General features: G+C 45.0%; 1 protein-coding gene across 4 annotated transcripts in view; it reads left to right on the forward strand.

Moving 5' to 3' along the window:
* Positions 1 to 13335, forward strand: part of NAALAD2 (N-acetylated alpha-linked acidic dipeptidase 2) — a 56326-nt gene that overhangs the window by 22549 nt on the left and 20442 nt on the right. For all 4 annotated transcript variants that reach the window (XM_034408284.2, XM_087894583.1, XM_087894584.1 and 1 more), the window contains 5 exons: positions 29 to 122; positions 593 to 691; positions 9296 to 9381; positions 12188 to 12307; positions 12669 to 12751. In XM_034408284.2, coding sequence (XP_034264175.2) covers positions 29 to 122; positions 593 to 691; positions 9296 to 9381; positions 12188 to 12307; positions 12669 to 12751 — 482 coding nt within the window. The remainder of the gene's footprint in view (positions 1 to 28; positions 123 to 592; positions 692 to 9295; positions 9382 to 12187; positions 12308 to 12668; positions 12752 to 13335) is intronic.

Raw genomic sequence — 13335 nt, forward strand, 5'->3', positions numbered from 1 at the left:
ATCTCAAACCTTCTTTGATTCTTTTCAGACTACATGTTCAGACTTGACGTTAGTGATGGAGTGGGAATCCCCACCATTCCAGTACACCCCATTAGTTACCATGATGCTGAAGTTTTATTAAGGTATGCAAATTAAATTACATTTGGTACTTATGTGAACTGAAAAAGGTGGCTTTTTCAGATTCAGTTCAAAAGAATCTGAGCTTGTCGATCAAAAGGTCGGCAGTTCAGAGGTTTGAATCCCTAGTACCGCGTAATGGGGTGAGCTCCCGTTACTTGTCCCAGCTTCTGCCAACTTAGCAGTTCGAAAGCATGTAAAAAATGCAAGTAGAAAAAATAGGGACCACCTTTGGTGGGAAGGGAATAGCGTTCTGTGCACCTTTGGTATTTAGTCATGCCGGCCACAAGACCACGGAGACGTCTGTCCGAACAAACTGCTCCACAATCAGTCAATCTGAGTTCCAGAAATGTCCTGTCCCAAGGCTTGGGAGGACAGCTACTTATTTTTTTTAAAGAACATTATCAGGATGGGAGGTGTAAAAAGTTCTCAAAGAGCGTGAGAAAAGACAAAGGAAGTTTCTTTGTTTTTCCAGGCTCATGGGTGGTTCTGCAGCTCCAGACAAGAGCTGGAAAGGAAATCTCAACGTATCCTATAACGTCGGGCCTGGATTTTTAGATCAATACTCCACAAGGTTAGTTCTAACTTCTTCTTCTTTTATTTTTATCATTTTGCTTCGATTCCCATCCAAACTGGCCAAATCCACTTAAAGCTGTTTTCGTTTTCTGAAAGACCATTTGTCTGTCTTAGGGGCTGCACAGGTAAGTCCTCGATTTACGACCACAAAGGAGCCCAAACTTTCTGTGGGTTAAGTGAGGCATTTGCTGAATGAGTTTTGTCCCATTTTACAAACCCGTCTTGCCACAGTTGTTAAGTGAATAAATGGAAGTTGTTAAGTTAGTAACCCGGTTGTTAAGTGAACCTGGCTTCCCCGTTGACTTTGCTTGCCTTGAAGGTCACAAAAGGAGATCACATGACTTTGGTGGACACAGCAAACGGTCATAAGTATGAACCGGTTGCCAAGCATCTGAATTTTGATCACATGATCACGGGGATGCTGCAAAGATCATAACTATGAAAAACAGTCATAAGTCACACTTTTCAGTGCCGTTCTAATATTGAACAGTCACTAAATGAATTGTTGTAATTCAAGGACTACCTGTGTTAGGACATTCCCAGTTTGGGTCAGCAGTTATCTTGAATTTTGCAAGCGATTTCAGGCAAAATTTTCTGGCTGAACTTAATTTTTCTTTGCCTCCTGCCCCCGTGTAAAAAGGATGCAGATTGGTTGACTTACAATCATTAGTGCAGTGAACCAGAAGTGGGTTTCAAATTTTTTTACTACCGGTTCTGTGGGTATGGCTTGGTGGGCGTGGCTTGGTGGGCGTGGCAGGGGAAGGATACTGTAAAATCTCCATTCCGTCCCCACTCCAGGGGAAGGATACTGTAAAATCTCCATTTCCTCCTGATCAGCTGGGACTCGGGAGGCAGAGAATAGATGGGGGTGGGGCCAGTCAGAATTTTTACTACCGGTTCTCCGAACTACTCAAAATTTCCGCTACCGGTTCTCCAGAACTGGTCAGAACCTGCTGAAACCCACCTCTGCAGTGAATGTTACATCAGCAATGTAAAAAAAATGACATACAATTGGTCTTCGCACTTACTTATTCATTTATTGGTTCAATTTACATGCCACCCTTCTCCGGAGACTCAGGGCGGCTTACAATGCGTTAAGCAATAGCCTTCATATTTTTGTATATACCTGCTTAGTAGGGCTTTTGGTCCCCCCCAAGCGGTGTTCTATTTTATACAAAGTCAGCTTATTGCCCCCACAATCCGGGTCCTCATTTTACCTACCTCGGAAGGATGGAAGGCTGAGTCAACCTTGAGCCTGGTAAGATTCGAACTTGCAGTAATTGCAGGCAGCTGGTGCTATTTAACAGCACTTTAATCTGCTGCGCCACCAAGGCTCTTACGATCGTCATAGCATCCCGGGGTCACATGATTGTGATTGGCAACCTCCCTGGCTGGCTTCCGACAAGCAAAATCAGTGGGGGAAGCCAGATTCTCTTAACAACGGCACATCTCAAAACAAGCGCCGTGATTCAATTAACAACCATGGGGGAAAAAAAAACCATTCAGCATACAATTCACTTAACAACCACCTGGCTTCAGCAACAGAAATTCTTGTCCCAATTGTGGTCTTAATTCAAGGACTCCCTGTACTGTTTTTAATCCTTTGGGAGGAAAGTTGGATTGACTTCCTAGATTTTGGATAGAACTGTAGCAAAAGTCATATTTGCGTTCTTCATTTGCTGCAAAGAAAGGAAGAGCTGCCGCCTTCCCATTTGACATAAAATTGACTGTAATCACTTCTGAGGATAGAAACGTGTGCGCTTTTCTGCAGAGAATATGCCTTTTTTATTGATCAAGTGAGGTACTAATACCACTCTATAAAGCCTTAGTAAGGCCACACCTAGAGTCCAGCATCCAGTTTTGGTTACTGGACCATAAAAAAAGATGTTGAGACTGTAGAAAAAGTGCAGAGAAGAGCAACCAGGATGATTAGGGGACTGGAGGCTAAAACATACGAGGAACGGTTGCAGGAACTGGACATGGCTAGTCTAGTGAAGAGAAGGACCAGGGGAGACATGAGAGCAGTTTTCCAATATTTGAGGGGCTGCCACAGAGAGAAGGGGGTCAAGCTATTCTCCAAGGCATCTGAAGGTCAGACAAGGAATAATAGATGGAAACTGACCAAGGAGAGATTCAGCCTGGAAATAAGGAGGAATTTTCTGACAGTGAGAGCAATCAAACAATGGAACAGAAGTTGCCTTCAGAAGTTGTGGGAGCTCCATCACTGGAAGCTTTCAAGAAGAAACTGGACTGCCATCTGTCAGAAATGGTGTAGGGTCTCCTGCAGGGGGTTGGACTAGATGACCTACAAGGTCCCTTCAAACTCTGTTAATCTGTAGCATCAGTAGGTTACATACCTGCTGACATACTTCAAAGCAGAAAAGAGATGAGCGTTTTTGTTACTAAAGATGCTACTGGTTAAAATGCATTAGGCTTTGGTTTAAAACACAAACACTCTATTTCTTCTTAGCCAGTTTGTGAGTTTTCCTAGTGTTATTACTACTACCGCGGCATGAGAAATACAGAATATACTGTTAACACTAAATAGAGACATAGGAGCAAAATATGGTATTATCCCTAGGATTATGGTGGGTAATTACAGCTGTCACTGAGCATAAAACCCAGAGTGAATGAAAGCTGACAAAAATATAATATCCTACCTCTCAAAAATTCTCCAGTTATGATTCTTATAACTCTTGTCCCTGCTCTCTATAAAACTTGGTTCATTTTATCACCCAATTTTTCTGTACTCACAAGGTTACCCGTAGCCCTCGACTTACGATCAAAATTGGGGCCAGAACGTCTGTCACTAAGTGAAGCATTTGACAACCTTGTTTTTGCTACAGTCATTAAGTGAACCTCACATTAGGAGTGGTACGGTGGCCTAGAGGTGGAGCTCTCGCCTCACAATCAGGAGGCTGTGAGTTCGATCCTAAGTAGAGGCAGCTATTTCTCTCTCTGGGCACACTGAGAACATATCTGCTATACAAAACTCCACATTGGTGACAGGAAGGGCATCCAGCCATTAAAACATTCTGCTAGCTCAGTGATGAAATTCAATTTTTTTTTACTACCGGTTCTGTGGGCGTGGCTTGGTTGGCATGGCAGGGGAAGGATACTGCAAAATCTCCATTTCCACCCCACCCCAGGGGAAGGATACTGCAAAATCCCCATTCCCTCCCCACTCCTGGGGGAAGGATATTGCAAAATCTTCATTCCCACCCCAACTAGAGGTGGTATTTGCCGGTTCTTCGAACTACTCAAAATTTCCACTACTGGTTCTTCAGAACCTGTCAGAACCTGCTGGATTTCACCCCTGTGCTAGCTCCATTCAGTTGCCCAGACTCCGCCCCGCAAGGGATTATGGGGTCGTTAAACGATGATGATTAAGTGAATCGCACATTGTTAAGTGAATCTGGCTTTCCCCATTGAGTTTGTTTGTTGGAAGCCAGCTGACAATTGCAGATGGCAATTGTGACCCCGGGACATAGCAACTATAATAAATACGTGTTGGCAGATGCCTAAATTTTGATCCTGTGACCATGAGGATGCTGCAATGGTCATAAATGCGAGGAGCAGTTGCAAGTCACTTTTTTCCACTGTTGTTGTAACTTCAAATGGTTACTAAAAAAATGGTTGTAAAGTTAAGGATGACCTGTGCTTACTGATCTTTACTACACAAGGTTTACATGTTGCTATCAACGAGATGGCTAAATTGGTTGCTCTAGAAGATTTGTTATGCATGCAGGTAGGAGGAAATCCACCTAGTTTACAAAACAGATAACAACTGCAGAAATTAGAGCTGGCAGGATCCAATTATCTGTATTGGTGCCAGTAATTGATGGTTCATAGGTGAAAAACGATTTGAAGTTGTTTCGTTGCTTGGATAGTCAGTTTTGATTTGAGAACTAACCATTTAAATCCAGGACAAGCACTACACAGGAGTTACGTGAGCTACATTTTAGCTTCTAATGCCAATCCTGAATTCAGAATAAGACCCTGTTGTTGTAATGCTGAAGTGGTATCCTTAGCTTGCTGGTACATTGGTGCTGCTGCCAGTCATGTTGCTATGTTAATAAAGTAGATTGTGGGAATTTATATATCACTTCCATCTTTTATTGCAAGAAGGTTGATTATGCAATGCCCATTGTTCTAGCTTGTCCAATTAAGAAGCAAGCTCTTCCATTTACTTTTTTTAAAGTACTTCTTTTTTGAAAACTCATTTTTCTGTTCTTTCCCTTCCCATAGTTTGCAAACTCAGAAACAACTTCTCCTTCTCCTTCTCCTTCTCCTTCTCCTTCTCCTTCTCCTTCCCCTTCCCCTCCTCCTCCTCCTCCTCCTCCTCCTCCTCCTCCTCCTCCTCCTCCTCCTCCTCCTCCTCCTCTTCCTTCTATAACAGAGTTGGAAGGGACCTTGGAGGTCTTCTAGTCCAACCTCCTGCTCAGGCAGGAAATCCTATTTTATCTTATCAATACCATTTCAGACAAATGGTTATCCAATCTCTTCTTAAAATCTTTCAGGGTTGGACATTCACAACTTCTGGAGGCAAGTTGTTCCACTGATTAATTGTTCTAACAGTCAGGAAATTTCTCCTTAGTTCTAGGTTGCTTCTCTCCTTGATTAGTTTCCACCCGTTGCTTCTTGTCCTACCCTCAAATGTTTTGGAGAATTCTTCTTCTTCTTCTTCTTCTTCTTCTTCTTCTTCTTCTTCTTCTTCTTCTTCTTCTTCTTCTTCTTCTTCTTCTTCTTCTTCTTCTTCTTCTTCTTCTTCTTCTTCTTCTTCTTCTTCTTCTTCTTCTTCTTCTTCTTCTTCTTCTTCTTCTTCCTTTTTTAATTTGATTTATATACCGCCCTTCTCCGGAGACTCAGGGCGGCTTACAGTGCGTTAAGCAATAGCCTTCATACTTTTGTATATTTATACAAAGTCAGCTTATGGCCCCCACAAACTGGGTCCTCATTTAACCTACCTTAGAAAGGATGGAAGGCTGAGTCAACCTTGAGCCTGGTAAGATTCGAACCTGCAGAAATTGCAGGCAGCTGTGTTAATAACAGGGTGCATTAAACCACTGTACTACCAAGGCTCTTCTTCTTCCTCTTCCTCTTCCTCTTCCTCTTCCTCTTCCTCTCCTCTTCCTCTTCCTCCTCCTCCTCCTCCTTTCCTCCTTCTCCTCCTCCTTCTCCTTCTTCCTTCTCTTCCTCCCCTCCTCCTCCTCCTTTGTTACTACACTACATTTGAAACCTCCTGACAAGCAAAATCCATGTGGAAGCCAGATTTACTTAACAACCATGTTACTAAGCTAACAATTTCAGTGATTCACGTAACAATGTTGGGAGGTTGCATAAAATGGGGCAGAATTCCCTTAACAAATGCTTCGCTTAGCAACAGAAATGTTGGACTCAATTGTGGTCGTAAGTCAAGGAATTACCTATATATATCGAAGCTTTTGAACTTTGGTGTTGGAGAAGACTCTTGAGAATAGCATGGACAACCAGGAAACAAATCAAAGGATCATCCAACAAATCAGAACCCAGTGTTCTGACTTGAAGCACAAATGACCAAACTCAAATTATCCTACTTTGGATATATTATGGAAAGAACTAACTCTCTGGCGAAAGCTCTAATGCTGGGAGAGTATTAGAAAGAAAGAATAGAGAGGAGATAGGTCACATAAAATGGGACGTGGTGGCTCAGTGGCTAAGACACTGAGCTTGTTAATCAAAAGGTCAGCAGTTCAGCGGTTCGAATCCCTAGCGCTGCGTAACTGAGTGAGCTCCCATTACTTGTCCCAGCTTCTGTCAACCTAGCAGTTCGAAAGCACGTTAAAAAATGCAAGTAGAAAAATAGGGACCACTTTTGGTGGGAAGGTAACAGCATTCCGTGCGCCTTTGGCGTTTCGTCATGCCGGCCACATGACCACGGAGACGTCTTTGGATAGCGCTGGCTCTTCGGCTTTGAAACAGAGATGAGCACCACCCCCTAGTGTCTGGAACGACTAGCACATATGTGCGAGGGGAACCTTTACCTTTAGGGTCACATAATGTGGCAATGAGTGCATCATTGGACCAGGTTAAGGACAATCACCATGGAGAAAATCTATGTGGTTACTAAGAGTCTCCAGTGCCCAGATGGCACACAGTCAATAACAATCCATCAACTTCAAGGGGGAGCATAGAAAGAAATGGTCTTTGCACAAGAGACAAGTATATATACTGATTATTTTACAACGTAGCCTAGAGCAGAAATCAACCCAATGACGTAAATTAAAATAAATGTGGCCATAACTGGCTGGAAGAAACATATGCTCACATATTTATTACCCATTCACTCAATTTGTCCCTGCTGCAAACAGCAGGACTCTTAAGTGGGCCCATCAACATATAGTAATACAATAAAACATCCGTAAGGAAAGGATCAGAGCAGTTTCCCTCCCTCCAAAAAAATACAATAAGATACAAATCATTCCCGATATTTTACCAGTTTCTCTGTTTCCTTAGGCTCTTGGGAACAACTCAATCTTTAACAATTGTAGGAAAAGCTATAAAGTGAGGGTGTCAGGCTCTAAAACCAAGAAATATCTGAGGTACTCCAAAGCAATTTCCTTTATTGTTCCTCATTTATAGGTGTGCTTCACCTATAGACAGAAATCTTGCCAAACTAAAGCACTTGTATTCGTATCAATAAAAATGTACTCTTCACTCTCTTTCTCCTTCATAAACTGCCAAAACTTCGCTGAGTTGGAAGGGACCTTGTAGGTCAGGAGTCAGCAACCTGCAGCTCTGGAGCCACATGTGGCTCTTTGGGCCCTCTGCTGTGGCTCCCTGTCAGGTGATCCCACCACTGGCTGGCCCCACCCCTCACCCTCCCCTCCCAGTCACTCATCGCCTGGCCTGAGAAAGTAAGGGCGACGGCGAAGAAGCCAGGGCAGAGACAGTGAGATACAGAGAGATGGGAGAGAGAGAGACATAGAGAGATACAGAGAGAGAGGGAGAGGGGGGAGGGAGGGAGGGGAGGGAGAGATATGTCAAAGAATTTTGTGGTTCCTGATGTTTTTTAACAACTGGTTCTCTGCCCTAATGACCGGCTGGGTAGGCATGGCTGGGGGGAGGCGGTCATGTGACTGGTGGAAGTGAGTGACATCGAGTTGGCCACGCCCACCCAGGTTTTGTGGCTCCCGGTGTTTTCTTTTTTGTGGGAAACGGGTCCAAATGGCTCTTCGAGTATTTAAGGTTGCAGACCCCTCTTGTAGATCATCTAGTCCAACCCTCCCCCACCCAAACAGGAGACCCCACACCAGTGATGGCTAACCTTTTTGCCATCGCGTGCCAGGAGAGGGGGGGGCGGAGGAGGTTTGCGCGAGCGCGTGCCCACACTCATAATTCTATGTGCCCTGCCCTGCGCATGCGTGTGCAACTCCCCCTCCCCCCACTCCTGGTCTCTCTAGGAGTCTCTGGTGGCTGGGGACAGCAAAAAAGTCACTTCCTATCCCACCGGGAGTTGGGAAATGGGCCATTTCAGGCCTCCAGAGGGCCTCTGAGAGGGTGGGGAAGGCTGTTTTTGCCCTCCCCAGATGCATAGAGAGGATCTGGAGCCAGGTGAGAAAGAAAAACGGGCATTCCCAACCACCTCTCCAGGCCCTCTGGAGGCAGGAAACAGCCTGTTTCCCTACTTCTGGTGGGCCCAGAAGGCCTGAAAATCAGCTGGTCGGCACACGCATGCGTGCCAGAGCTGAGCTGGTATGCCCACTGATATGGCTATGCATGCCACCTGTGGCACATGTGCCGTGGGTTTGCCATCACGGCCCTACAACATTTCTGACAAATGGCAATCCAATCTGTTCTTGAAAGCCTCCAGTGATGAAGCTCCCACAACTTCCGAAGGCAACTTCTGTTCCATGGGTTGATTGTTCTCACTGTCAGAAAATTTCTCCTTATTTCTAGATTGAATCTCTCCTTGATCAGTTTCCATCCATTTTTCCTTGTCTGGCCTTCGGGTGCTTTAGGAAATAGCTTGGTCCCTTCCTCTCTGTGGCAGCCCCTCAAATATTGGAAGACCGCTATCATGTCTCCCCTGGTCCTTCTCTTCACTAGACTAGCCATGCCCAGTTCCTGCAACCGTTCTTCGTATGTTTTAGTCTCCAGTCCCCTAATCATCCTGGTTGCTCTTCTCTGCATGTTCCTGCCCAGCCACAAGCAAATGATTGTCTTTGATATACCTGTAGAAGAACTGAGTCCTTTTGCAAAACATATAACTTGCGAATGCTTTGAGGTACTCCTAACATGGTTGACCTTACTATCCTGTTTCCCCGAAAATAAGACATCCCCTGATAATAAGCCCAATTGGGCCTAGAGCGCATGCGCTAAAATAAGCCTCCCCCCAAAAATAAGCCCTCCCCGAAAATATTTAAACGCAGAGCTGGAAATCAGTTAAGACAGCAAGAGGAGCCCCATCTTATTCCATGTGCCCCAAAATAATAAGACCTCCCCGAAAATAAGGCCAAACGTTTATTTCGGGGTTCGAAAAAATATGACAGAGTCTTATTTTTGGGGAAACATGGTACTGTGTCACCAAATCCTTCCCCCCCCCCCTTCTCTTCTATGGCAGAAAAGTTAAGATACACGTTCATAGCACCAGTCAAATTACACGGATATATAATGTGATCGGAAGCATCAAAGGAGCAGTGGAGTCTGGTGAGTTTTGAATGTCGATTGCTTTATTTAAAACAAGAATGGGCAGGTTTTGGGTATGTTCTGCCCCAGCTTCGGATTCCCAGAGAATGTGACACACACCAAGCTTCGCAAACACTATTTAATTCCAAACAAACCCCTTTCAAGAATGCAGGCTTCCAGCCCAGAAAACCAGATATGAGAAGTCACTCGCTCTCCAAGATGCTCTGTAGTAATGAGACGTTGTTTCTAGCAATAAAGCACTAGCTGCATGCAACTTAAATAGGCTAAGGGAGTGGCCAATTATCCTCAAGCCCTACTCTCGAGTAGACCTTCTCCTCCTGAGTAGCCACTCCTGCCTTTTGGCAGCCCTGCGTGCCCGAGCATTGAGGAGAGGCTCCTCCACTTCGCTCTCTCCACTGGAAGGAGCCTCTGGAGATTCTGAAGGCCCTGGCTGAGTCTCTGCCTCTGGCATCACATCCTCTTCGGCCTCCTCGCTGTCCGACGCGAGCGCCAGCTGCACAGGATGCTGGCGTGATACCACACCAGCCTCCTCATCGTCGGGATCAGCCACGATCCACATAGGCCACTGGCAGGCCACAACAGGTAGCTGGAAACCAAGTTAAGCATGTGTTTAAGGAAGGCAAGGATTACAGCGGATGGCATAAGGGGGACATATCCATGATTGTTTCTTTTGGGGGGAGGTATTGGAATTAATACTTTCTCGTTCATATTCATTCTGTTTTAATGCTTATAGCAGCTGCTTTGTTGGTTTCCGCTTCAAAATGTGGATACCTGAGTTCCAAGGATGTGGCAGGAATTTAAAATAATATCAAGAAATAACAGGAATCAGTAGAAACATCAGAAGCTTTGGGCAAAGATCGATGGCCCAATGGAAGACATGATTGCTGGTCAATGGTGATAGATGTTGTGGTCCGCCAGCAGCCTGTGGAGGTGGCAGCGGAGTTGGACAGTGAGGAGGCTGGGGAGGAACATGGCCCAGTCCTGAAGTCTGGGGAAGGCCCGGATGAGGGCTCTGCGTCAGAGGCAGAGATGGAGCCAGGGCCATCTGGGAGTTAGGCATGGATTCTGGAGCCTCCAGAGTCGGATAGCAGAGAGGCAGAGGAACAGGAGGAGCCTGTTCCTAGTGCACGCATGCGCAGAGCTGCCAGAAGGCACAAACAGTTAAAACAAAAGGGACGATTTGGGACTAAGGCCTGCAGATGATTGGCCCCTCCCATAAGGCTTAAAAGAGGAACAAAGGCACATGGGCCCTTTGCAGGAAAGCAACGTTGTTAATTCTGTTCCCAGTCGGCATCTCTGTTTGATTCTGGACTCCGTTTGGCTTTGCCAAATAGGTCTTTGGCAGCGTGTCAAAGGAAATAAAGGTTGGTGATTATCCTGAAGGACTTCTCCCAAAGGACTTTTTGCAACTAATTAGGACTCAGCTGTGAATGAACGTAATTCACAGCTGTTGCAATAAAAGGGGTTTTGAGACTACTCATGTGTTTTAATGACTCAGTAAGCCTAGGTCAGAACAATAGAATGGAAGAGGTTAATATCAAGAGAGGACTCTTCCAAGGAGACCAATTTTCACCACGATTTGTCTATGGAGATTCTCAGTCATCCAGGTCATGGTTGTCCCAAAGGTGCTTTTTCAAGAGGCAACTGGACTTTGTTTTTTTTCTTTGAAGACATTTTGCTTCTCATCCAAGAAGCTTCTTCTTCTGAAGAGCTGAAGAAGCTTCTTGGATGAGGAACGTCTTCAAAGAAAAAATCAGAAAGTCCAGTTGCCTCTTGAAAAAGCGCCTTTGGGACAACCATGACCTGGATGACTGAGAATCTCCATAGACATTGAGTGATGCAGAGCTGAAGAAGCTTTTTGGATGAGAAGCGAAACATCTTCAATGAACAACCAGAAAGTCCAATTGCCTCTTGAAAAAGCATCTTTAGGTTTCACCACTACTGTTTGTTTGTCCTTGCGCTGATTCCTCGGTCAACAATCCCGAATAACTCAGGCCAGAGCTACCCAACATCAAAAACCTCTGTCAGGCTATCCCACCTCCTTTACATCTATTTCTGAAATAGAAAAGAGAAATCTAGCAAGTGTCAACCCGCAAAGCATCCGTGGCCTGCTCTCGAGTTGCCATAGGCCAGGGGGAATGGGAAACCGGCGAAATGGCACAGCAGCCAAAAACAGATGCACATTTCATGCTTATCTCCCTCAAGGCTGTATCCCAGGGTTACCTACAGCAGCCGAAGGGGAGTGACCTCTACAACCTGTGAAATTGCTCTGTTGGCGGATGTGATTGATGACACACCCTGGGGGTGAGGGGGGAAACAGGGTCATAATTGGAGCGTAAATTACGTAGGGTCAGAGCTGGCTTGCTGTCAGGGTTCCAACAGATGCCCTAATTAAATCATGAGTCTCAAGACAAGCTTCAAAAGAAATCCAGTTATTTATTAGGAGCTTCATGTTGGCATGTTCCCAAGTGAAGCCAGCTCTGACCCTACATAAATTACGCTCCAATTATGACCCTGTTTCCCCCCTCCCCCCCAGGGGGTGTCATCAGTCATATATGCCTATGGAGCAATTTCATGGGTTGTAGAGATCACTCTCCTTCGGCTGCTGTAGGTAACCCTGTGATACAGCCTTGAAAGAGATAAGTCTGGAATGTGCATCTGTCTTTGGCTGCTGTGCCATTTCGCCAGTTTCCCATCCCCCCTGGCCTATGGCAACTCGAGAGCAGGCCAGGGATGCTTTGCGAGTTGACACAAGTTTGTTCTGAATTTTAAGAAAGTGTATTTTTCTTCTGCTTCCTTTTCTTAGATAGGTATATAATCTTCGGAGGCCACAGAGATTCCTGGGTCTTTGGGGGTATTGACCCCACCACAGGAGCTGCTGTCCTTCAAGAGGTTGCTCGCAGCTTTGGCAAGATGATGGAGAAGGGTAAGACTAATAGATGGAAAAAATTGGGAACCCAAAGCAGAGATGGGATGTGCTGGGATTTAAATGTCAACATGCGTTCGAAGTGGGTTCTAAGTCACCTTGATCCTTTGCTCAATAAATGTGCCAGCTGAATAAAGCTAACAAATAAAGCAAAATCTTCTTCCAAAGATAAAGGAAGGCCCAAAAGACGTTTCTACCAAGCAGCTTAAACTTCCTTTGTCATGCTAAAAACGATATATTTGCTTAGTTTTTAAACTAACTCAAGCTTATTTGTCCATAGACATGGATCGGTTTGCATCTTCAGCTGTCAGCAGGGTAAAAAATTAAGGTTTCTGTGTCATCTTAATTTCATCTTGCGTAGGTTGGAGGCCAAGAAGAACAATCATTTTTGCCAGCTGGGATGCAGAAGAATTTGGATTATTAGGTTCCACAGAGTGGGCAGAGGTGAGTGAAAGACTCTGTAAAATTGTGTAATTTATCCACATAAGTCTTTGACTTATGACCACTGAAAAAAGTGGCTTATGACTGGTCCTCACAGAATGGAATGGAAGGATAGGGTAGGGTAGAGTAGGGTAGGTAGGGTAGGGTAACAGTAACAGAGTTGGAAGGGACCTTGGAGGTCATCTAGTCCAATCCCCTGCTTACGCAGGAGACCTGTACAAGGGATTCGAACCACTGGTAGGGTAGAAGAGAAGAGAAGAGAAAAAAGAAGAGAGGAGGAGGAGAGGAGAAGAGAAGAGAAAAAAGAAGAGAGGAGAGGAGGGGAGGGGAGGGGAGAAGAGAAGAGAAGAGAAGAGAAGAAAGGAGAAGAGAGGAGGGGAGAAGAGGAGAGAAGAGGAGAAGAGAAGAGAAGGGAAGAGAAAAAAGAGGAGGAGAAGAGAGGAGAGGAGAAAAAAGAAGAGAGGAGAAAAGAGGAGGAGAAGAGAAGAGTTTAAACACTCAAGCAATTTGTCTCTGTTGCATATGCTCTCAGTGTATATGCAAAGCAACAGAATAATGATAATCATAATAATATGATTACCAATAAG

This window comes from Pantherophis guttatus, chromosome 5 (genome assembly GCF_059756535.1).
Source record: "Pantherophis guttatus breed Tessera chromosome 5, ASM5975653v1, whole genome shotgun sequence".
In the NCBI taxonomy this organism is placed as follows: domain Eukaryota; kingdom Metazoa; phylum Chordata; class Lepidosauria; order Squamata; family Colubridae; genus Pantherophis; species Pantherophis guttatus.